The sequence below is a fragment of the Melozone crissalis genome, unplaced genomic scaffold (genome assembly GCF_028551555.1).
Source record: "Melozone crissalis strain CALT ecotype California unplaced genomic scaffold, PUWL_Pcris_2 ptg000005l_1, whole genome shotgun sequence".
NCBI classification, from domain to species: Eukaryota; Metazoa; Chordata; class Aves; order Passeriformes; family Passerellidae; genus Melozone; species Melozone crissalis.
In genome coordinates, this window is record NW_026535783.1 from 27853652 (window position 1) to 27877625 (window position 23974).

The 23974-nt window shown below is 45.0% G+C and overlaps 2 protein-coding genes across 2 annotated transcripts in view; both read left to right on the top strand.

The window, feature by feature from the left end:
* The window catches only part of SHB (SH2 domain containing adaptor protein B), a 333076-nt gene that overhangs the window by 213120 nt on the left and 95982 nt on the right, over nucleotides 1–23974 (top strand). The gene's annotated exons all lie outside the window — the stretch shown is intronic.
* TRIM14 (tripartite motif containing 14) lies at nucleotides 17972–23247 on the top strand. The gene is made up of 5 exons (XM_054283676.1): nucleotides 17972–18061; nucleotides 18974–19207; nucleotides 20221–20383; nucleotides 21413–21505; nucleotides 22589–23247. The coding sequence occupies exons 1-5, from the start codon at nucleotides 17972–17974 to the stop codon at nucleotides 23122–23124; spliced, it is 1116 nt and encodes a 371-aa protein (XP_054139651.1). The 3' UTR covers nucleotides 23125–23247.

Below are 23974 nucleotides of genomic sequence, written 5' to 3' on the forward strand. Positions count from 1 at the left end.
GGTGTGTAGGAGCATATTTCATTTTGAAAGGGTGGTTTCCATTCATAAATGGCATAATTTCATTGACAGGACATCTAAATTATGGCAGATTGGTTTGGTTTTGAATACAAGTAAGGCGGGGCTAAATATGTATATGCAGCTGTGGCTACCATTATTTCACAGTAATAATTACATTATTATTATAGAATAATTCAAGTTTTACATAGTAACTCACCTCTTGCACCTCAGATAGTACATAAATGGTACCTACATAGCTGCTGATATTCCTCGACTCTTTTTCCAAAAATCTGCAGTTGTTATCTGCCACAGCTTGGTGAGCCAGTTTCTATTTCCCTGGAAATTTTCTGGGGAGGTGTGTTACATGCCTTTTGGGTAGGAGCTTCAGCTGCTGTACTTTGGCCTCTGAAAGACAACCATCTGTTACTCAGGCAAGAACCACCTGCTCTGCAATTGGCAGTGTTGAGCAAGTATTACAAAGAACTGATCACCAGGATAATATGGGTAAGCAGAGAGAACACCTATTGTAAGAAAATTTCAGTTCCCAATGAATGCAGATGGATTTCAGTGCTATCTTTGCTGGGCTGTCCTAGGAGAGTGTTTTTGAATGTTCATCAATAACATAGTGAACAAGCAAAACAGAAAAAATAGAAAGTGAAATCAGAATGTTGTCATAAATAGAGGTAGATGGGAAAAGATAATTCAGGGTAAAAAAGATCTTCACCTTGTTGCCAGTTAGAGCATTCTCTGTAGCAAACAGGATGTCACAGAAAGAATCCATGGCTGAAGTAAGAGAAAAAGTAAGAGAAAAGAAGAAAGTAAAATTAAGTCAGTACAAAATAGGGTTAGTGGGCATGTGGGATGCATAGATAAGAATGCCAAGCAGAAATTCTACATTTCCTTTCACTAAGCGGCAATCCCTTTCCCAGCTGCATATCCAGACTGTGTGTTTACATTGAAACTTGCTGTCCCTTCCTAGCTGTTTTCTTCCAAGTAAACCACATGCAACCACATGAAATCTTCCTTGATCTGAGCATCTCCATGCTGGATATGCAGCCTCGATCCTCTCTGGGACTGGTGTCACGATCCATCCTTAGGAAAGGGTTTCATGATGGCTCCTTGAGTGATCTCAGAGTGCAAAAATCAACACGGCACAGGGGGTTTGCAGTAATAATCAAAAACCAATGCACCTTTATTGAATGACCACAGCAAAATGTGTTGGGGGGGATTGGGAAAAAGGGAAAAATAAGGAAAAAGAGGGAGGAAGAGAAAGAAGGTATGTAGCTACCGAATATAGAGACGAAGTCCATTGGTCCCGTCCAGCTGTGGATCCACCTGTTACACTGGGGAGATCTCAGAGATTCCAGTTGATTCCAACTCCTGTTATACTCTCTTTTGATGGAGGAAGAGGATGAATCTTGAAAATTAATTAAAACTAGTAAATAACAGTCTGTTGTAATTTCTGGGGGAAAGAAAAAGGGTACAAACAGTCCATATTCTCAGCAGTGGGCAAGAACCATTGTCTTCCTGGTCCACTGCTCGCACCTGCAACATGCACCTCGCTTTGGTCAGCTCGCCTCCCCACACAGCTCCTCTGGCTTGGGGGTTTCAGTCCCAGTCCTTGGAAGGAGGGGGGGTTTCCACATAGGGGTTTCATGTCTCAATCCTTAAGTCCTTGAGGGAGAAGCTTCTCCCATCTCAGTCCATCCATGTTGGTGGTTGTAAAACAGGTGAGGGGTCTTCTGTGGGGACCACCAAAAACTACCAAAGGAAAAGTGCAGCCAGGCAGAGAGGTGGGGAAATTCCAGGGCCATTGTTGTGAAGCAGGTGCCACCAAAGAGAGGGCAGAGTGCCTCCTTTCTCCTTTCACCAGGCTCAGCGTTGCATACAGCAAACACACCTGTGAACAATAACTTGGCAATGCCAGAAGCTCTGCTCAGGCCTCGGGGTCTTGGCAAGCAACCATCTCCAACAAGGCCAGGATTCCAAACAGAGTCTTTTCGGTGGCCCCAGTTTCTGTCCTTTCACAACGATTGTGAGGCAGATGAGAGAAACTTCAGACAGAAACTTACAACTTGGAACACCAGGTGCTGGAGAATCCCTCTCCTGCCTGTGACAGCAGGAGCATCACTAGGGCTTTGCTGAGAGTTGTTTGCCTTAAACCTGGGAGCTGCCCTTTGCAGAATGTCATCTTCCTGAGCCCTCAGCTCACACTCAGTGAAGAATGATGCAGCTTCCCGTGCTCCAGGCTGTGGTTGCCCACACGAGGCACTTGGGTGACGTGGGACTCCTTGCAGTGGGGCGAGCAGGTGGGTCTGAAACTCTGCCTGTCATCAAAAGGCAAATAAGCAGGAAGTCTGTGGGGATGCTGGGCGAGTGTCATGTGGGAAGCAAGAGCATGTGACTGAAGAGGAAGGAAAGGAGCCAGTTCCACTTTCATTCTCTCCTGTCAGCTAGTTTTCAGTTGTGGTACTGTGCTTTGAAAGGTGGCTGGGAGACCAGAGAGCCTATGTAATAAAAGTGTTTGCTTGCAGCACAAAATCTGAAGTAAAGCAATGAATTAGAATTGATCTGTTTTATGTAAGTATTGAGTGCTGTGTTTCACAGGGGGTCTGGGACAGTGCTCCTCCTGCTCTGAAGGCTTTCAGTGCACAAGCCAAGGATAAACTCTGACAGATACTGCTAAGGCAAATCCTGGCCTTATGGCCTGAACTGAGGCCCAGGTGCAAGAGGAGATGTTCACTTGTCTGTTGTCAGCACAGAAGTACCTTATGCTACCCTACCTAATGTAGGGAGGTGCAGGAAGAGGGATGAGGAGCAGCAGGGTTGCAAAGAGATGCTCTTTTGAGATGCTGAACACATGGCTGGGGACACTCAGGGATACCCAAGAGCTAACCCAACCCTTGCTGGCACAGGTAGCCCAGGATGGAGCAGCATCTCCCTCTAAATTTAACTGGGGAGGTTCTTTTTTAATCAGACCCCAAAACAGGGAAAGAGAAGGGAGATGCAGCTGAGGCTGCTAATGTGCCCCTATTCCCTGCATGTGTGCTGCCTCCCAAAGGAGGTGGGAGCTAATCCCAAGCCCTCGCACTCTTCTTTCTCCCCTTTTCTGTCTTCAATTTCCTGTCCTCTGTCTGAGGTCACTGTGCTGCCAGCAACAGTTGTCTGGCCTGAGAAAGGCTTGTTGGGCTATACTGTGGATGCCTCTGCCCTTGCTATTTTCAGGGAAAGCTGGCAAGGAACACCCAGGAATGCATTCCCAGGTGCCAGCCTACTTCCAGAGAGCTACTCTCAGCCCTCACACACCCAGAACGAGCATGAAGTGCTGGTGTGTCAGAGTGCATTGGGGAACCTTGCCCAGACAGGGTAGCTGGCTGCAGTTGCAGGCTGGGCTACCGCCCCTGCAGAAGTTTTTCTGGAGAAATACCACTGTTGAAGGAAGACCCATGTCTCTTCTGCCCTTCCTCCCTCACCAGCTGATGGATTGGGGCTTCAGGGTTCAAAGGAAATGTTTTCAAGTCTCCACCAATATGTCCAATCCCATGGTATTTGGCAAACTGGGAGACTTTGGTGTTTGGTGCCTGTTTCTGTACAAGCAGCCAGAGACGCAGCTCAGCGACGCCAGTGGCCATGGCACATACTGAGGTGCCAGCTTCTGAAAGGGTCATACAGCACCAGGGTGAAAAGGCTCAAGGAGCTGTTAATGAGCCCAGCTGTGGGCTTCCCAGGACACAGGAGACAGGGACATGGTGGAGAGAGCCCAGCAAAGCGCCACTGAAAGGACGAAGGATGATTGCTGCCATGTCACAGTGTAGCAAACACCTACCTATTTGGAGGTAGCAAATAGGAGGGGAAGGAGTTTAAAGTTCAAAAAATCACTTGTGCTTGCAAACCCCAAATGCCCGGCTGTGGTGCACAGTAAATCGGTTCAGCTGGCAGGCATGCATCAGGGCTCTGGCTCCAGCTACAAATGCCCAAATGCCCCCTATGCCCCAGCCAGACTCAGCTGCAGGCTCCCAGGCCCAGCCAGTGCTCTCAGGGCAGCTGCAAGGATCACTGCCCTCCGGTGAGCCCTGCCAGCAGTCCCAAAGCGGCACATCCTGCTGGCACCCATGCTCTCAGGTCCCTGTGGGTCTTTCCAAAGCCAGAGGAGCCCTGGACCAAAAGAGCCAAAGGCAAGACTTGGTGCTGTTGGGGCTGTGCAGAGCTGCCTCTCATGCTGGCTGAGGGGGCACCTGCAGCTCAGCATTCAGTGCTAGGGATTTTCTCTAGGGCCACCATTCAGCTCACAGCACACAGCTCACAGCTGCTGGGGACTTCACTGGGGCTCTACAATGCCTAGATGCAGGGAAAACTGAAAATTGCCTGCAGAGAAAAGCCCTGCCAGCAGAGAAAAGCCCAATTGCTCTGGCTGTACCCAGCAGGCCTTTGCACCCACCCTCCTGTCCGTGCTGGGCATCCTGTCTCTGCTTCCCACACCTGCCAAGCCTGATTACCAGCATGCTTGCCCCAGGCCCAAGAGCCTGTACTTGGAGCTTCTCTAACACATGGAGACTATTTCCCACCCCTCATATGCAGGCAACTTCTTCTGGAGCAGAGGCAGATGTGCTTGGAGCACAGAGCGAAGCTGTCACATGTTCTAGCCCTAAAGCTTGCAGGGAAATAATACTCCTGGGCCATGTTATAGTCTCTCACTGTGGCTCAGGTTAATACTGAAATCAAACCAAGTAAAATTTTTAACACAATTTGAAGCATTAGAAAGCAGGCAAGTAAGGTCCTGGAAGTTCATCAAAAGGGGTCTCTGCTAGTCATATTTCCTGAATGCTTCAATATCAAATGCTTCAAAGGTGACCTTCCCTCAGCCTTTTCCTTGGGCATGCACTGTTGCTTCCTGTTCCATAACTTGCTAAAAAACCACTGTAGGCCTCTTTATCTCCACTTATTCCAGCTACACTTATCATCCTTTGTGCATACCTTTACACCCTTTTATCTTTTTTTGTTTGTTTGTTTGTCAGTGATTAAACTCAATTCAGCAACTCCAGGGCAGCTGAGAATTTCTATTCTCTATGTTACTTATCAAGGAGTACCTGAACTTGGATCAGAATGACAATGAGTCTGTTTTCTTTCTGCCACAGGGAGCAATGGCAGCTCATTTTTCCTTTTCTTCTCTGCCTTGAGCTCTGACCCCCTTTGGGAGAACTCTGGGACTCAAATGAAGGTGGGCTCTGCCCAGCTGCCCTGCCCAGTTGCAGCCCAAGACTTCTCAGGAGCCTAGAAGTGCAAGCTCATGGACAGCTAAGTGTGTGTCATTGAGAAACCAGTAAGCCCCTTTGATTCTGGATGGTTTCAAGCTGTGAGAGGTCAGGACTGTTCTCCTGTGACAGGGAAGGATCTGGATTAGCGAGAAACTCCTGGAAGGACAGCAGTCCAGTCAGCATCCATTCATGGTGCAGAACTAGAGGCTGTGGTTACCCAAGGAGAACATGTTTATGCCCACTTTGGCTTGTCCCAGAGAGCACCTTACCCTGTGTTTTGTTTAACCCCAGCCAACAGCAAAGCCCCACGCAGTTGCTCACTCGCACACCAGAGGGCTAAGGTAGAGAGTCAAAAGGGTAAAAGGTGGAAAACTTGTGTGTTAAGGACAGTTTAACAGGGAAAGCAAAAACCACCCAAATAAGCAAAGGAAAATAAGGAGCAGTTCCTCCCTCAGTACAGGCTGTGGGATGAATGAGTTGTGACCAGTCCTGCAGAGAAGGACCTGGGGATACCAGTAGATGAAAAAATAGACATGAACCAGCAATGTGCACTTACAGCCCAGGAAAACAAATGTAATCTGGGCTGCCTAAAAAGAATTTGTCTTCCTCTGGTAAACCATCTGAAAGTAATTGCATCAGACCTCAGCTTTGAGGGAAGACAACAGTACCAGGTGGGTGAGTAAAAAACCTAAGAGCAGTGCATTCCTAGCCTGTCCCCCTGTGTGGCATCCCTTCTCTCCACCACATTGACTGCCCCACACAGCTTGGTGACACTGGCAAACTTGCTGAGGGTGCCCTTGGTCCAAATGTCCGTGTTGCTAACAAAGATGCTGAACAGCATTCTCTCAACACAGACCTCTGAGGGGGTACCTGATCATCTCACAGTCTGATTCAAAAGGATGCTGTGAGGGACAGTGGGCCTCACTAAAATCCAGAAAAACTACATCCATTGCCTTCCCTTCATCCCCTAGTTTAGCTGGTGACATCATCATAGAAGGATAGCACACTAATTAAACAGGACTCTCCCTTTGTCAATCTACGCTGGCTAGGCCTGATGATTGCATTATCCTTTAAATGCCTTTCAGCAGCAGCCAGTAGGATCTCCCCCAAAATTTTTTTCAGGTACTGAAGTTAGACTGTGATAACACTGGCTGGTGCCACTCAGCACGCACCTCTCCAGATTCCCAAGAACTTAGTAGGTGATGAGAGGGGTCCTGCTGGGACATCCACCACCTCCTTCATCCTTCTGGGATGGAACCAGTGTGGGCACAAAAAACCTACAATCTGTCCACTGGTACAACTGGTCCCTGGCAATTTCAGTGTCTATGAACGGCAAGTCACGTCCCACTGACATGGTCCTCCCAGCTCCGAGGACCAGGCAACACAAGGTTTGTTGTCACTGTGAAAAACTGAGGCATGAAAAAATGCACTTTTTTAAACCTCTGTTTACCTGGGATACTTTTCACTGCTTTAAAATGTGTGTGTTGAAAGGGCTTGTCAGTGCACAGCCAACTCAGTGATACTACAGGGAAAGACAAAATTTCCATGTCGGTTTGAAGTAATTTTGACACTTCTTTAATGCATACTATCTTTGCACAAATCTTTGCACTTTCTTGCAGAAAGTGTATTTGGAAAAGTATGAGTTTGAAAATATATTCTGCTAAAAATTAGAAAAAAAGATATACATTGATTTTTTTTTTTTTGATAGCCTAAAATGATCTTCTGTCTTTTTAAATGAAATAGTGGATAGCTAAGCCGCAGAAGAATTCTTACTTTCATTTAGTTTCTTAATGAAAATGCCAAAAGAGAGAGCATCCAGTGTCAGTAAAATTAGGAGTTTCAAAATTGTATTTATTTTTCAGGAAAAAAAAATACTTGAACATGAAAACTGAACTCACACCGCACTGATAAAACATTTTACTAACCGTACAACTAAAATACTTAAAATACACACGTGTATGCATATGTTTCCAGAAGGTTCTCTTGACTCAGAATAAAATAGATCTTCCCTGTGTGGTCCCTCTGGAAATGGGTAGCAATGAGGCAAACAAAACCAATACAAACTCTGATTTCTGCAGGAAAAATTATTTCTCTTCTTAAGCCGGTGGAAAGGGTGACTTGTATTGAAAACAGACCACTTTGATGGAGGATTCTTCAGTTCAGGCTTATTTAACATTCAGCCCCTGTGTGGCAGGGACTAAAGGCTCTTCAGGGTGTACAGATGGTGTATTAGTGCCATGCAAATTACAGTCCTCAATGTCTTTGCTGAAGTGGTGATTCCCTTTGGTTTTGAGTGGGCTAGTTGGTTGGTTTTTTGTAGATGGCTGCACAGATGTTCAGATCTGCACCAAGACCTGTAAATTGTATGCCCAAACAAACTTCTCTCCTTTACCCACCTTTTCCTCCCTTACCCCTCCCATACTTCACACAAACTGATTCCATTAAGATGGAATCAGAGCTTGTTTTAGAAATCTTCTGTACAAAGAAGTAGAGGATGCTACACCTAAACAAAAGCTTGGTCTCTGTGTATTGTATCCTGCCAGTTTGCAGAAACACTTTGCAGAAAATCTTGCAGAAATGTATCCCTATTTTGCAGAAGGCTTATATTAGATCCAAGTCAGCAGAAGGAAAGTATCATTTCACCTCAAAACTAACAGGTGAAGACTCAGGCCCATTCTGACTCTACCAACACACTCCACCCACTCTTCCTCAGCTGGCTTTCACACTGAGACTGTGCTGAATGAGGAAAACATTATTACTTCCTGTTTTCTTATGATTTAACTCTTCTCTCCACTGCCTGTACTGGAGGATGAATCTTCTTGGCAAAAACAGCATAAGGCACACTCTGAGATATTTAAAACCTATTTTGAAAGACTAAAGGTATTCCCTCCAGAGAGATGAATGTGGGAGTTGGATGAAAAGAGAATCTTCAGACCTCTCACAACAACAGGGGAAGAGCACTTTCACCACCCAGCATTAGTAAAGTACTGGGGAGAAATTACATCTTATTTTGGTGCATTGTAGCAGCACCTGGTTGTCCAGTAGTGTTTATACAAGCATTATTTAGTTTTATCACAACTCTCTTCTCCACCGTAAACAATTGAAAATGCTTGAAAGCACAGAGAATCTAGCTCTCAATGAGGTAATTTGTAATGGGAAGTGCCCTAGGTATTAATAACTTGCAAATTCTAATGCTGCAAGTAATAGGCCTTGAAATGTCCTTACAGACAACCTTATGTTTGAGTTTGGATAGATAGACTAGAACACCTGTACTGGGTACTAGTGCCATTCCTCTGGGACAGAAGATGAGCCCAATGTGCCTTAATGTTCTTATCAGCAACCAGGGCAAGAGGATGGAATATGCCCTCAGAGTTTGCTGTCATTACAAACAAGGAGGGTATGAAACAGAGGATGAGGAAAGATTAAGTGGCAGGCAGAGTCAGTCTTCTGAGGGACTGTGAGGTGTTGCAGAAAGCAGCAGCATGAACTTCACAAAGATCAAGATATGTCTGGGCTTATCCAACCCATGGAGTGACTCTGCAACAATTAAGACTGGGGATTAACTTTGCCAGAAAAGGAGCCAGAGTCCTGAGCTGAGTATCCTCCATCACCCTTGTGTGGTTTTGTGGTGATGAAGACCAGCCATGTGTTGAGGAGCAGGTTCAGTGCAGGTAGCTCAGGGTGCAGTTGCAATGAGAGCTGCAGGCTGAGCTCTGGATGGGAGCCCGAGGCAAGAGGCCCTGAACTGCCAACCCTTGGCACAGGAAGGGGCACAGGGACCTGTGGCACCAGCCTGGGGACTGGACACCGAGACACAGCAGGAGCCAAAGACTCAGTTAGAAGACCCCAGACTTTCTGGCACACAAACTTTGAGGGTATAAAAGCCCAGGTAATCCTTTGTTCAGGCTTTCTCCTCGGGGCACCAGTTTGAACCCTTACTCTCTTGCTACACCAGGATTAAATTACTTGTAACCAGAGACCTGGCTGAAACCCTCAGGAGTGACAGGCAAGCGCCATTCCAAATGAATGAGCAATGACTGCCCTGCCCTCCACCGATCAGTCAGGTGCTGGGTTCAGATCCCTGCATCCAGACTGGCGGAGACGCCTGGCCTGGGGCACCCAGCGCAGTGGCACAACCGATCAGGAGCTCTGAGGAGAGCTCTGGCAGCACCAGGGAAACATAATGGGGTTTTCCCGTTTTTTTGGGAGGGAGTGTCAGTCTGTGCTGGGCTGTATCCATACCCACAGCAGATCTCCAAGGTGATCTGCGCATCTCCTGACAGTTCTTTTTTGAGGCAATTCCTGCACAGACAAAACATGTCTTTAGAGAGTGCACAAAACATTATATAAAATAGTTCACCCTCTGTTGCTATTATGTGCACATGGTGTCTCCAAAATGGGGATGCAGGGAGATCTGCATATAAAGGAATGTTCATCTTCAAACTGTGTGTTGTTGTAACTATTTGAATTGATTGTTGTGGTGTAAACTTGAAATACCAAGAGCAGGTTCTCCAGAAAGTTTAGGTCAGCTGGAAACACTGCTTTATTTTTTGTACATATATGAGATTTCCTCTGGACTAGTACTTGCTTGTAATGGTGATAAGTCTGTGTTTATTAAAAACAACCAAACAAACCTTGTAAACATGAAAATGCTTGAAAGTTCTGTTATGGTCTTCAGGATATAGAAGATTAGACCCATTGAATCCGCAGAGAATTCTGGCACTTAATGCACTGCAATAAAGTTATAAAGTTACTGGGCATATTGGTTCTTGTACAATATGTAGATGATCTGTCATGGCCTAATTGTGACAAGAGTGTTTATATATTAGACAGTATGCATTTATGTACTGCCAAAAGAGGGAACAGCCTGCATCTCCATCCAAAATTTAGCTGTGCCAGAGATGAAGTTAAATATTTACATTTTACTTTGGAAAGGGATGATGAACAACAGGTCAAAAAAGAATAGAGGCCATAATTAGACTCCCACATCCAGTCACAAAATCATGTACCAGGTTTGCTCAGACCTGTGGGATTTCATTGGCCATAGATTCCTGCGGTAGAGGAATTGACTAAGCCTCTGACTGAGGAAACCAAGAACAAAGACATAAAGTCTATTGCATCGGCCCTGGAGAAAGAGTAAGTTTACACAGCAATAAAAGGAGCTGTGGTGTCTGCCTCTAGTCTTGGGCTCCCAGATTATACAAAACCCTTCAATCTGTATGCTCGTGAATGTAAAGGAATAACCCGTGGAGCGGTAAAGCATAATTCAGGACCCCATCAGAGACCAGTTGCATATTACTTAGTTAAATTAGCTTCATTTGCAGCAGAAGCACCAGCCTAAGTCAGTGGCAACAACAGCAAAAATATTAGAAATTAGTTGTTCCCCTTATCCTGAAGCAGTTCATATCCCACATGATGTGGAGCAGTGGGATGTGACAGTCTGCAGCCCAAGCACTAACACGCAACGGGCACACAGATATGAGCTGATCTTCACAATGGCAGATAATATTAAAGAGATGTAACACCTTGAATCCAGTGAGCCTAATGCCTCTCCCTGATGATAGAGAACATGCTGTTGTGGCTCCAGCTGGCCAGAGTGAATGGACAAATTTGAGACCCTGAGACCATGTATGAGAAGGACTGCTCAAGAGAAGAAAAGAAACAGTGGGAAAAGTGGGAGGCGACACAATGGATGGAATGTGGTCTACAGAGGGGAAGCCAACTCTTCCAAAGAGATATTTAATCTGCGTGGTTAGAAGGTTTCACAATAAAGTAGGTGGAGAGGCAGAGGCAACAGCTAGCCAAATAAAAAAAGAAGAAAAAATGGGTAGCTCCAGGAATTTATACCACTGCAAGAAGGATCACAGACAGCTTCCCAGCCTACGGAAGTATCAGACCAAGCTCAGAGACAGGATGACTAACTGAGCCTACTTCCCTTTTCAGTGACTACAAATAGACTCTGTGGACTCCTACGGCTGCATCTAAGCATTTGCCAGTGATAGCAGATCAGCTATCAGGCTGGGCAGAAGCCTTTTTAACAAAAATGGCCACAAACCTTAAATTTAGCGCTGTGGAATGTTTGGAATGTTCCGTCACAACCCATAGCACTGGCAGAAAGTTTCTTTGGAAGCCACTCACCTATGTCAGGAGCTTATATTCCAGCTAACACCAGCCTTCTGGATGGAAAAAATTGCATGACCCAGTATTTTATATATAAAATACAATACAGAAAGAATTTGAGGAATGGAGAAAGTATGCGCAATAGTATCAGTCCAGCCCACTTGAAATAGAAGTAAATGATACACAACATGCAGATGTAGTGCTAAGCAAGATAATCTCACAAAAAAATCAAATTAGAATCTAATGGGAGGGACTATATGCTGTCTTTCTGTGTTCTTATTTTGCTGTTAAAATTTTGTGTTAAGAAAACTGATACACCAGTCTCCTATCCAACAGGTAGTGAATTATTAACAAGTTGGACAATAAATGAGTTTCAAGAGTCTTTCATGAGCTTGTTTTGATAATACTTTCTACCCTATGACAACCTTAGCCTTAATTCTGTTACTTGTAATAATGTTGTAAGTAAGGACAGTGTAAAATGCTGTGAAAGCTTTCTTTTCACCTTTTAATATATAAGCAGATCTGCTCAATCCAAAAAAGGGATGAACATTCTGTGCAGGTAGCTCGGGATGCAGCTCAGTGGGAGCTGCAGGTTGAGCTCTGTCTGGGAGCCTGAGGCAAAAGGTCAGGAATTGCCAATGTTTGGAAAGGCAAAGGACACAGGGGCCTGTGACCCAGCCGGGTGACCGGACACTGAGGCGCTGCAGGAGCCAAGGACTCAGCAGGAAGGGCCCAGACTTTCTGTGAGGGTATAAAAATCCAGGTAATCTTTTGTTTGAGGTACCAGCTGGAGTTGTTACTCTGCTACCAAACCATGAATAAATCTCTTCAGAGATCCAGAGGTCTGAGATGCTGCTGCTGGAAAGCTGGGGTCGAGCTCTTCGGGAAGCCTTGTCTGACTGTGTGAGTGCGGGGTGTGTAGAGTCAGGCAGGGACGCTTTGGCTCACTGGAGAGAGCCCTGTGAAGGGGCCTCAGTCCCAGCAGTGACAGTCCCTGGTGCTGCGACTGACAGAGTGTTCCTGAACGGCCAGACGGGATCCTTCACTTAACACACACATTTCTCTGGACAGGGCACACACAGACTGCATCGGGCAAACCCTCCTGCCGGAGCTGAAAACATAGTAGTGGAACTGAAGCTTAGCGTTTCAAAACACACAGGCAAAGAACTGGAATTGTTCAGCCTCTGTCAGAGAATTCAGCACTGTCTACAGCTCCTGTATGGGCGTAGATTGAGAAGATGAGATTAAAAGAGAGATTTCCCCTTGGAAAGGCACAGTGAAACAACATGGCTCCAGTTGTAATGAGAAAAATGTTGATTGACAGTTGGAAAACCTTTCTTTCTGAGTTTGGTCAAGCACCAGAGCAGGTGAAACTGCATCTGAAACTCTTATTTTATTAAAGCAGGCATTAGCACTTTTCTTTGTGTGTGCAGAACAAGAGCAAACAATCTACAGATATCCATAATGATCCCTAAGATTCCATGACTCTATCCTGGGGTGTGTATGAAACACTTTCCAAGGAAAAAAACCTGACTTTTGTATGTACAAAAGGCACTTTCTAAATTATTGGTTATGTTAGCAGTGTCTTTGCAGGCATGAAATTCTGCCTGATGCATGAATTTCAGCAAGACTGCCCTTGTTCCTCAGTACTCCACATTCTTATGTACTAATACATATTCTGACTCCCACATGTTGCACCAAAATGCTCAGCGATAAAATATCTTCCTATTTTTTCACATCTTGTGTGTGTGCACATGTGTTGTGTGTGTGAATACTCTGTACTGCTTTTATTCACAGGAAGAACAAAGCATGTTAAAAAACTGGTATGAATTTGATTGAATGTAGACTTACAGCCAGTGAAGGTAAGTGTACAAGCTCTATAAGAGCATGAGCGCTCTATTTTGATTTCTATAAATGAGACCATTCACAGCACAAAATTCTAACTGAAAATTAGAAACTGAAAAAACATACCCTGAAGACAATTTCCCCGCCACATTTTGTATCAGGTAAGTGTTTTGCTCAGCCATAACACTGAAGCCCACCCCACACCGACGCTGCTGAAATTCCACGAATCTGTCAGTTTTCCAGCCCGGGCCCCGGACGGAGGCAGCTCCCAGGGCACGGCGGGGCCACGGCCACGGCCACGGTACGGCCACGGCTCGGCTGCCCGAATGGCGGCACCGCCGCCCGCAGCGCACACCCTCCACACGCCGGCCCCGCACCCGCCTCTCCCTGCCCCCGCCTGCCCCGTATCCGCCTCTCCCTCAGCTGCCGGCTCCGCATCCTTGTGCTCCCCGCCCTCCGGCATGGCGCAGGGGGAGCCGCGGCTGTGCGCGGCCCATGCTGGGCGGCCGCTGGAGCTGTTCTGCGAGGACTGCGGGTGCTGCGTGTGCGCGCTGTGCCCGGCGCTGGGCGCGCACCGCGGGCACCGCGCCTGCCTCCTGCCGCAGGCCGTCCGCCGCACGCAGGTGAGTGCCGGCCCGGGCCGCTGTGCCGCGGAGCGGGGGTGAAACTGGAGCTGAGACAACATCTTCCTCATGCCGTGTCTTGCCGGTCGTCCCCTCGTTTCTGAAACGTGTGCCTCTAGGTTTTCTTTGGCTAGAGTGTGATGGTGGTGTCTGTGAGTACTAGTGCAGTGCCACAGAACTAAGCCGATCTTCAGCCTTTAGCCTTACTTTGCTTGCCTTATCAACACCGTGTGGAGTTCAAGGTTTGTAGACTGTGTTAACTAAGAACAAAGTTTCTGTACTTTCTGTAGTTCAGCTTTGTAGATCCCATACAGACAAAGTCAGTCTGATGCCACTGCACAAGGATGGGGGTCGTGTACGAAAAGGAGAGAGTCAATCAGTCACACCCAAGCGTCCACAAAACAGGTATATAAATCAAGGGGTAAGGAAGAAGTGACTTTCACTGTTAGATCACATGCAGCAGCGTTTTATCCTCTGACCTTGTATGTGGAATCAGTGTGGCTGTTTCAGGAAATTTGTTTTTATTGACAGGCTAGAAGAACCTTTGACCAAAACACAGATGCCTTAGGGTAAGGGGAAAGGTCATTTCTGTTTACCCCCTGGCCCCACCATGGTAGCTGGTTAGATCACAATGACTGCCCATTCACAGTTCTCTGATAACTCCTCTGGGATGTTGTGGGTTAACTCCAATAGGCAGCTAAGCACAACACAGCTGCCTGCTTATTCCGCTTCCTTGCCCAGTGGGACAGGGGAAGAGAAACATTAAAACCAAGAAAATTCATGGATTAGGATAAAAATAAGTTTAATAAGAGAAGAAGTGGAGGGAAGAGAAAAAGAACAAAAGTGTTGCAGAGGCAGACACTCATCATACAGTTCCTGAGCAAAAGGCAGCTAGCCCACCTAAACACCCCTCTTCCAGTTTGCAGAACATGATGTTATATGGTACTACTCTTTGATTAGTAGGGGTCATGTCCTGCTTGTTTCCCCTTCTAGTCTTCTGCGCACTCACAGAGTAGTCACATCTGAAACACAGCACCACACAGGTTGCTGAAAGGAAAATGAACTCCATCCCAGCCACAGCCAGCCCAGGGATTCTTCCCTAAGATTTTTTTCTTTATGCCAGTGTAGCTGTCCACCAAATACCCTCAGGAAGTTTTGCAAGCTTGCCAATACTCCTGCATGTGCTGTTTTACTTGGAAAGACTGCCAGGAGGCTTACTAAGGCCTGCGTGCTGTGGTGCTAACCTTGGGAGACTTAAAATACTGTAACACAGAAGTTTGATGTTCAGAAGCTCCTCTTTCTTTCTTTCTTTCTTTCTTTCTTTCTTTCTTTCTTTCTTTCTTTCTTTTTCTTTCTTTCTTTCTTTCTTTCTTTCTTTCTTTCTTTCTTTCTTTCTTTCTTTCTTTCTTTCTTTCTTTCTTTCCTTCTTTCTTTCTCTCTCTCTCTTTCTTTCTCTCTTTTCTTTCTTTCTTTTCTTTCTTATCTTTCTGTTCTTTTTTTTCCTTCTTTCTTCTTTCTTCTTTCTTCTTTCCCTTCCTTTCCCTTCCCTTCCCTTCCCTTCCCTTCCCTTCCCTTCCCTTCCCTTTTTCCCTTTTTCCCTTTTTTCCTTTTTTTTTCCTCTACAACTTCAGAAAGTTTCTTCTCACTCCTTGTGTGATATAGGAGGTCTCCTGCAGAAAACACTAGGAAGAAACAGTTCCTACAGAACTTCCTGCTTGGAAGTTCACACAGATTGTGAGCCAGTACACAGGTCATGATAAACTCTTGGAACATTCCATTGCACTTCATGTTACAGAGCATTACAAGGGAAGAGGGCTGTGTAAACAGCAGCACAGAGGTAAAACTATTCAAGACATCTGAGCAACGCAGAGCACTGCACCTGCCTGCCGGTTTGCTTTCACCCAAAGTGTCCCTCTTCCAGGTGGGAACTCACTAAATTGTTTGTGTTCCCTTCACGACAGGGTGGCAGGGGTGGCTGATGCACGTATTGTGCAGTGGCAACCTGATCTGAGGCCAAGTGCACAAATCTAGAAACTGTGCTGCTTCCCTGGGGGTCTGATGGACAGAGAGAAGGAAGCATGTGCTGTTGATAAAGGCTTGTTTCTGCTAAATCAGGAAGTGAGTGGGGTAGAAACTTGTACTCCTGTGTGACCCTCTGTCCCTGTGAAGTATCTGCTGACATCTACTGGCTTAGGGCTGCAGGGATTTTAGGCACAAACTATCAATGATTTTGGCTTAAGTGATGGTATTTTGACTAGTGATTTTGTTTGCTGTGAGCAGTTATTCAGTACAGCTCTTGTGGTGTGACATCAGCCAGGCAGCACTTCTTGCATTGAGAATCTTCCACAGCTCTTTCAGCAGGTCCTAGCTGTGAGTGCTAAGAAGACATGAAAATCATTGTGAGAGATCCATCAGCTGCTTCGTCCTTGGAGCAGAGATTGTTTAAAATCATCGAAAAGGATATTCCCTGTGCTCCTGAATGCAGCACACAGTATCAGCATTCTTTGCACTTGATATGTGTCCTGTGAGCTTGACTGGAGTTCTGAGTGTCATCTCAGAAATCCTTGCTTTTACAGTGTTTTCATTTGAATGAGTTAAAGCTCCCAGGCAATCCCTAAAGGAAGATTTTCAGTTGATTCCTCAGGGTGAATGACATGGGTTGCTGGCATAGTCTTCAATTGGTAGGAAGCAGCTCTTTCATGTATCTCTGTAAAGAAAGTAATGCTTAACCAGAAATGCTTGGGATTAATATAAGTATTTGCATATGGTCACTGTTGTGAGTGCACAAAGTGATGTGTGTTCCTTGCAAAGAAGGAAGATTGGGTTTTTTGCTGTGGTCTTTGTCAGTCTTTGAGGAAAGGAATGAGGTCAAGGCTGCAAAATAAACTGAGGAAGGCTGGTACCTGGTAGAATTCCTGAATCCTCTAGTGGTGTAGAACACTTCTGGTTGTTCAGGGACAAGACTAGAAAACTGTGGCTGGAATAAATAGCATGAGTGTCTTGCTCTGTGCAAGAACATTTACCCGCTTGCATGGATGTGTCTGTGTCAGGGCCTTCCAGATGCAGAGTCTCTGGCTTTTGCTGGGACCCCATTTTCTTCTGACTCTGTCGTACTCAAATGACAAACAATGCAGGTGTTTTCTAAGGAGACATGTCAGAAATGCAAACCGTTGCTTCATGCTCTATTTGTCCTTGCTGCAGAGTTTAAATGCTGTGGTGCCCTAGGGCTGTGGCAGTGACCTGGTACATGTGCATGCAGGTGTTCTTGACTGGGTCTCAGCTGCAGAAGAGGACACTGACAGCAGCTACAGGCAGCACTAGCTTACCTGGTGTTTACTGAGGGCCTGTTTTAGCACCAGTGCACTGACAGCACTGTGGGGCAGCATTGCCTGTACCCTTCCTGTTACTAATGACAAAAATGCATTAGCAGGCATACCAAGATTGTTCAACCTGCTGGGCAGAGGGCAGCCAATTTCAGAGGGCTGCAGGTGAGAAACTGGAGCAAGATATAAGCAGAACATTGATTATGCTGTGCTGGGCACACCATAATCTGAGAAGTGTCACAGATACTGTGACTGATTACTAGCCATGCTGACACTATTAGCTGTTGCAAATGTTCAGACTACAGCATCACTGTGGCAATAGTGAGGTATCTGATTGGTCATTTGTACACTGGGAAGCATCCTAAACATTCACCGGATTTTTAGATAAGTGGAGCCTTCCACTTGTCCTCTAAATAAAAGTACTTAGTTGCCCTTCAGCTGCTAAATGCATTAGCATGTAATGGAAATACGCAGCACCATAGATTAAAGATGGATATGTTTTTTTCACTTTGGGTTTCCCTGTGCCTTAAGAAGGTGGTGCTAATTTGCCCAGCTGTCCAAACCTTACCAGTATAACCACCAGGGGAAATGCTGAAATCCTTATGGTTCATCACTATACTGGCCTTAATAAGCCTCATAAAAGGCCTTTCATTTAAGAGTTTCACCTTCCAATTCAGAATATTCTGATTCTGAAACAGTATATTTCAGTAACCCCCCCTATATGAAAATCAAGCTGGATAGTTGTTTCTGGTTTTTACAGGTGTTATGAAACAGCGTTTTATTTTGTTTCATTGTTGTATAGGAACTCATGGCATTGTGCTTGAAGAATCTAGAAGAGAGAAAAGAGGAAGAAGATGGCAACAGAAGGAGCATAGAGCAGGCTGTAAATGATGTGAAGGTAAAGTGTGGTTTCATTCTCCACTGGATGGTCATTTTCCAAGGGGAGACATTTTGTTTTCTCTGTAGCTATTCAAAGACCCAGCCATCCAGTGGCTACTCTACTTCCCAGGAGAAGAGTGTATTCCCTGTATTCATCACAATATATTACACTACCAAAGAGAGGGAAGAGGGAGAGTCTCCAAAGACCTGATCCTCATTCCTTGATCAGCTGAACATCTCTGGAAGACCAAGGATAAAATTTTTATGCAGAGGAATAGTAGATAGCCCCAGCTGCATATGTTATTCTGGCTACACTTATGTATCTTGTATGATATGCACTGAACTTGTATGATATGGACTGAACTGCATTATTGAATTTTCTGTATTCAGAGTTGAGTAAACACAGTTCTGTTGACTCTGTCTTAAGAATGGGAATGTATGCTAAGCTGCACCTCATTTATAGAGCATGAAATGACTTCTGCTCTAAGGAGCATCGCTAGGCACTTCTGTTACAGAAATGTCAGTAAGAGCTTGAGGGAGCTTTAGAGACTTGGCCTGATGCCATGTTCTTTGGGAAGCTTTCTCTTCCTACCACTTACTTGTCTCTGGCTTGCTTTAAAAGCAGTCAAAGTCTTGCTACTGAAGAAAAAGATCTGTTTCTTGTTGCAAATGGTACCCTGTTAATTCCAGCCGAAAACAGATTTTTTGACATAAATAGGCATCTTGGAATCTTCTCTCACTCTTTTCCATCCAGACATCAGCAGGTAGATCATATCTGTGCTCCCTTAAGGGGTAGAGACATGTTTCTGAAGAGATGGAGAAAATCAGTAGAATTCAACCAAAACATAGCACTAAAATCCTGAAAGAGAAATGTCTGAAATGTTTATGGTCTGTTGAGCAGGGGGGAGACATTCTTCTGCTTTATCCATAGGCACATGCTGATATGATTAAACGACAGCTGTCAGAAAAAATGACTGAGCTTCAGTTACTTCTTCGGGAGGAAGAGAGTCTGGCAAAAATCTTCATTGATGAAAAGACTCAGCAAGCTCTGGGAACATATGATCAGCATTTGAGGTCCTGTAAAGAACAGCTGGAAGCCCTCGACACCTTCACACATCGAATCAGACAAATACAACAGGACAGTGATCCTATTAATTTGCTGGAGGTGGTATTGTATGGTCTCTTTCTACCTCTTACCCTGACAGTCCTTGGTGAATTTCTCTAGTAATGTCTTCTATAGATCCTTCTGTATGTAAGCAGCATCTTCCTAAGTGCTTTTTAATTTGCTTTGTGTTGCTGTTTTGGTGAACAAATTTGGTTCCTGATTTTTGAGCTATTGGGTCTTCCTGCTGTGGCATTGATTTCAGGTCTGTATGAAATTCATGTTAATTTTAAGCACAGATGGAAAAGACACGTCTCTTAAAGACAAATGCTGTATCAAGTCTTTCCTTGTGTGATATGAAGGTATGAGAAAAGCCAGTCCTCAGGCAACCTCAGGAGGGAAGTTAAAATCTGTAATTTCCTTAATTGCAAGAAATCCTAATCACCATAAGCCTTCACTTCACTGGAGAAAGCAATGCTGTTCCTTTTTCCTACAGATGATGATCTTCACCTTCCTTGGAAAGATTATGTTGCCATGTGCTTGTGCCCTGACACAAGACAAAAGATGCAGTTTCTTACAGGATGCATTTTTGCATCCTTGCAATGTGTCAGACTGCAGTTTCCATTGCTGTGATATGGCCCTGGCATTCTGCTGTGTGTTCTAGCAACACACCTACACACAGGAGCGGCTCTTTGTGATTTTGTGGAGATTTTCTTGTGGGGAAGTTGGATTTTATTCTTCAAATTGGTTTTAAAACTTAATAGTTTGATTTTGCCATTGATGGGATTTCCCACAAAGGGTCCTGGCTAGGCTAAACTCATTTCCATCCTGGAGGGATCTCTTTAACTGTGGCTGTTGGGTTCTCCATGTCTGGGATGGCTCCACTGGCAGGAGGATGTAATGGGCAGGCTAATGAGCTAAAAGGCAGGCTGATCTCACCAAGTTTGCCTGTGATGGCCCATAGGTTTACCTCATGTTGGAGCTGTCCTTGCTTTGTGGTGTATGGGAGCTCGAATGGAAGAGTCCTTTCATGTCACAGTCTCTGCTAATTGTAGTGTTTGGCTTTCTGCTCTCAGAAGTACGCAGAAATTGAGAAGGAAATTAAGGAATCCAGACACCCATTAGAAAAGTGGCATCCAATACCGCTCTCGTTTGAACACTTACTTAACCATTATAAACACTTCATCAGAGCTCTGCAGTCCATTCTACAGAAACCATTGGATGCCCGGCTTAAAGAAGGTACCTGAGAGAGTGCTCTGAATTTTGCTTTCTTCTGCTGTCTTTGGAAATAAAGTGTACTTTTTAAGTAATAACAGGACTTTTTACCAAATCATCTGGAGAAACAACAGTTTTTCAGGCATGGGTACTGCTTTCTGTCAGCATGAGTGTAATGCTGTTATAGGTGATTTAGGTGATATAGTGGTGATTTAGGAACTAAGAGATTTCTCTTCCAACTCTGAAGATGATCTTTGGTTTGTCTGTTGCTTTTTTTCCCCAGTTCCATCAGGTATTTCAATACAACTTAATGTAGACCATCACACCTATAGAATGTATCTATTCTCTCAGTTACAATTGAGTGCAAGTGCTCTGGCAATGGGGTACCTCTAAAATTTGAAAGCTTTTTTTAATTGATGTACCTGGTGATCTGCCTCAGTCTGAAAAAAATTGATGATTTTTAGTACAGTAAAGCTGAACTAACATGTTGTATATAGAAATCCTTTTGTCTTTGAGCTGTTAGTTCATCCTTCAATGACCTTTGGCATAATGAAGGCAAGCAGTTTTTCCTAATGGGGCACAGAGGCACAAAGCTAAATAACCATGGGAAAATCCTGCTGCTCTTTGAGTGAGCAGGCAACACTGGCCATCATATTTCACCCAGCTGCCTTTTAAGCCCTTATCAGAGAATTGCCACTGAAAAGACTGTGGCAGGTTGCTGGGGCAAATGGTCAGATCTGATCTGAAAGACTGCAGGATGTGTGTAGGACTGCTACTGCAGCAAGCACCTGCAGCTATCTTCAGCTGCCTATTTCATCTGATGAGGGCCAGTTTTAAAGGAATCAGGTCTGATTACTTGGTGTTGTGCTCAATTGTGTATTTCTGTGGGAACACTAGTCCAGCATCTCCATACTATGCAAAGAGCATAATGCTGAAAGCATAGAATGAGTAGCCCCTCCCCAGAAAAAGTAACATAGTTAGTAACATAGTTTGTCCATGAAGTTGGAAAATGATTGTTGACTCCCTAAGCTGTCCCTTTTCATCTTTGCCCAGATGTTTTCAGTAGCCTTAATCCCACTGCAAAGAAGGAGCCTGGGACAGTGCTGAAAACCATGACTCCTGTTGATCGGTTGCTTTTCTTAAAACGTAAGTATGATTATGCTAGAATCCTAGAATCTCCTGAGCTGGAATGGACCCACAAAAATCACTAGGGTCCAACTCCTGGGCCTGCACAGGACCACGTATCTGAGAGCGTTGTCTAAGTGCTTCTTGAGCTCTGTCAGGGTTGATGCTGTGATCACTTCTCTGGGGAGCCTGTTCCAGTGCACAAACACCCTCTGGGGAACCTTTCCTAACCTCTTCCTAACCTAAGCCTTGCCTGACAGAATTTTCAGGCCATTCCCTCGGGTCCTGTCATTGTCATCACAGAGAAGAGATCAGTGCCTGCCCCTTCTCTCCCCGTTACAAGGAAGATGTAAACTACAGTGAGGTCTCCCTTTAGTCTCCTCCAGGCTGAACAGACCACAGGACTGTAACTCTCTGTGTATGGCTTCTGCTTATCCCATCACCATGAGTGATCCAGATTAGAAATGTGTGGAGGCACCAGTGTTGGTGCCCTGCTGTGATTCCCTTGGCATGCCTTTTGCACTGTCTCTGGAGCTGTGGGCTCTGTGGCTCCCTGAATCCTGACCTTAGCCCAAATAGCAGCTTAGTGCTGTGGCAGAGGTGCGCATCACATTGGTGCCCTACGTTAGAAAGGTGTGGGGACAGCAGTGTTGGTTCACTGCTTTATGCACTTAGCACACATTTTCCAGCCCCTGGAGATGTAGGCTCTGTGACTAGCTGAATCCCATCCCTACCTAATGTACAGTCAGCAATGCTGGGTCCCTGCCTTGCTCTGACTGGAATGCCTTTTCCAGACCCAGTGTCCTTGGACCTGTGGGCTTTCTGGCTGAGTCCTAACTCAAAATGTAAAGCAACCTTGGTGCTGTGGCTGAGGTCCCCATCACCATGGTTGGCCCAGATCACAAAGGTGTGGAGGCAGCAATATTAGTGGCCTGCTCTGACCCCTTTGGCATGCCTTTTCCAGCCCATGTTCCTGGGACTGCAGGCTTTCTGACTGTCCCAAGACACTTTCAACTGTGAGCTCCTTTGCAGGTGTTCTATAACTTGGACTTCTTCCAAGGGTCATGAGAAATGTAGCAAGTCTGATTATGGCTTTTATTGCAGATGCAAGATCACCAACCTGGGAACATGACAGCATTCACCCAAGACTGAAATTGTCAGAAGACCGTCTTGAAGTAAGCTGTAGCTGGAGGAGAATACTCTACCCCTGTAGTCCCAAGAGATTTGATAAATTATGGCAAGTGCTAAGCAGAGACGCATTCCTTTCTGGGAGCCATTACTGGGAAGTTGACCTGCGTTGTGCTGGAGAGGGATGGTGGATTGGCGCAGCCTACCCGACCATTGGCAGGAAAGGAGACTCTGAAGCCTGTCGACTGGGCTGGAATAGAGCATCTTGGTGCCTTAAGAAATTTGATTTTGAATACTGGGCATTTCACAAGGGAGAGAGAATCCCCATCCTGGTAGAAGATGATCCTGATTGCATTGGCATTTTTCTAGATTATGAAGCAGGAATCCTTTCATTCTACAACGTTAGCGATGGCATGGCTCATTTGCACACCTTCTGCTGCAAGTTCACAGAACCAGTTTATCCAGCCCTGAGACTCTGGGAAGGGTCCATTAGAACATGCAAACTAACATAAGAAACAAAGCCTACTAGTTCATGCTTTTTCTGCTAATGCCATTTCAGCAATTTTCTATATGAATTCATCTCTGTTGTATCAAAGTTGTAATTATGATGCTTTTAGAAGGTAACATAAGCTTAGGAGAACCGACTGTGATTTTTAATGTGTATTTTTTTTTAATGAAGGAAGGTGACCTCACTTTTATAAATTATGTTGATATACCACTCAAAGTGCAGTATATAGTATTATGGTGCTTTTTTCAAATTGTAACAGTAAGTTCAAGAAAATCAACTGTATTTTTTTAATGTATATGTGTTTTTCAATGGGGAAAGATTATTTGACTTATAAATGGTGTTGCTGTACCACCTGAAGTGCCATATGTAGTATTTTTCAACTTGTAAAATGGAAGAAGTCAGGTTGAAAGATACATATTACAACCCAGACTGGAACATGGATATTGACTTTTGGAAAATTTTTTTAATGAACTCCCTCCCCTTATCAGCCTGGAGAGGCTGCAATTGTGTATGGCAATAGGTTTAGTTTGGTTCAAGCTTCAAGATTTTATACTGCATATTGTTATCATTGACAAGGTCAGATTTGGATAATAAATGCACTAAGTAAATTAGCTCATATTTAAGTGTCAGCTTGGAAAAATCAAAGTCTGGCACTGACTCTTGGAAAGGTCCCTTCTGAAACTGGAGCTTCTGTCACCACATTTAATAGTCACTAGCTGGTCTTACATGTGACAGAAGCTCTGAATTGGACTTCTGGGTGGCCCTATTCTTTCCATTGAGTGATAGCATGAGAAAAAGCTGTGTACAACCCCTAGGAGGATGAAATGTCTGCAGGGCTCACAGGTGCAATGAAA

Bases quoted from the DNA above. Each gene is read 5' to 3' on its own strand.
- TRIM14 (XM_054283676.1), top strand. From the start codon at position 17,972: ATGGCATTGTGCTTGAAGAATCTAGAAGAGAGAAAAGAGGAAGAAGAT. The intron at 19,208-20,220 runs GTGGTATTGTAT...TTCTGCTCTCAG, and splicing joins ATCCTATTAATTTGCTGGAG to AAGTACGCAGAAATTGAGAA. The intron at 21,506-22,588 runs GTAAGTATGATT...CTTTTATTGCAG, and splicing joins TCGGTTGCTTTTCTTAAAAC to ATGCAAGATCACCAACCTGG.